The following is a 1,469-nucleotide window of genomic DNA, read 5'->3' as shown; positions in this document are numbered from 1 at the left end:
TCAATGTTTCCATCAGAGAATTGAGAAAAAGAAAATCAAAAAGGTCCTCTGCTTGCCAACTCTACCTGAGCTTCTTCCTGTTGCTTTTTTAACTGTTCAAGCATCTGCTGAAATTCAGCCTCTTTCTGTTCAGCCTCTTCCAGTGTTGCCTGGTTCTGCTCCTCATAGGCCATGGCCACCACAGCCAGGATCAGATTTATTAGGTAGAATGAGCCCAAGAAAATGACCAGCACGAAAAATATCATGTATGTTTTCCCAGCAGCGCGTAGTGTCTGCAGATTGGAAGAGATATTTTAATAAATTTTACATAGAAAGTCACAAACTCATACTCTAAGTTACAAAGTATTCTATAGCAGTTCTCTTGATCTCAGTATTTTTATGCTTTCCTAAAAAACCATTTAATCTGTTCTCACCAGTTGGTAGAGGTTTTCCCAGAAGTCTTGAGTCATGAGACGAAATAAGGACAGAAAGGCCCAACTAAAGGTGTCAAAGCTGGTATAGCCGTAGTTGGGGTTTCTACCGGCCTTTACACAGATGTAGCCTTCGGGACACTGGCTGTAATTAGGTTAAAGGGGAGAAAGGAAGTCAGTAACTGCAAGTCTGCTAGCTGGCTTTCCTGTTTTTATAGATACCTAGGCCAATTTTACATAAGCACTAGAGAAAGCTCATTCCTCTCACCTCCCTCAGCATTTAACTTAGCACTCTGCAGACTGATTTATGTAATAACAGAATCTATTAGGTCTGTTTTGTGAATTCTTCTGTGATTCGTAATAGTCATCACCATATCGCCGTATAAAAGCAATGTTATCACGATTCATAACTTCTGGAACTTGCAGATTTGTGTAGATAAATAAGTCTGTAGGGTAAAGGTGATTTTCTCGGTCTATGCTTTGAGGCAGGAAGGTGTGTGAGGGTGGGGGTAGAGCAGCGTGGTGAAGAAAGGTTGGGTGGCAGCACCCTGAAAGGAGTGAGGATTTCCTAGCACAACCCGGAAGATCAAGGAGACCCAGCTCATTGTCATGCCTGACATTTCTAAGCCAAATGATTTTGGACAAGTTTCTTGCTAATCTTCGGTAACAGTACCTGTCTTACAAATTTGCAACCATTCAAGTGGAAATTGTATGTAAACATTTAGTACAGTACATGCAAGAAATTACAATCAGTATATTTTATTTGTCAATATACTCTGAGGTTAAAGGCAGCACAATATTAATCATTGGAATCAAATTCAGATGTGGTTGTTGGGAATTTTGCTACAGGTATTCGTTACTAGTGTCTACAATATCATCTTTCCATAGAAAGAGTTTTAGATTTTTGTTTATGATTCTAAAACCTTGACAATTAGGGAAATATAACGATTTCTCTGAATTTTCCTAGGTGTTAGCTCCATGTGCTAACACTTCCTAATAATGAATATTTGTATGATGTCCATAATAATTAAAATCAATTTACTGAGTGCTTTAATAAAT

At 38.5% G+C, this 1,469-nt stretch overlaps 1 protein-coding gene across 1 annotated transcript in view; it reads right to left on the bottom strand.

The window, feature by feature from the left end:
- SCN2A (sodium voltage-gated channel alpha subunit 2) overlaps positions 1 to 1,469 on the bottom strand; it is a 90,020-nt gene that overhangs the window by 69,662 nt on the left and 18,889 nt on the right. The window contains 2 exon segments of the mRNA XM_012808452.1: positions 66 to 272; positions 414 to 607. Of these exon segments, the coding sequence (XP_012663906.1) occupies positions 66 to 272; positions 414 to 607 (401 nt within the window).

The sequence above is a fragment of the Otolemur garnettii genome, unplaced genomic scaffold (genome assembly GCF_000181295.1).
Source record: "Otolemur garnettii isolate 467f Iridium unplaced genomic scaffold, OtoGar3 scaffold00090, whole genome shotgun sequence".
NCBI lineage: Eukaryota > Metazoa > Chordata > Mammalia > Primates > Galagidae > Otolemur > Otolemur garnettii.
The sequence above is the reverse complement of the archived record's forward strand: the minus strand, read 5'-3'. Positions and strand labels throughout refer to the sequence as shown.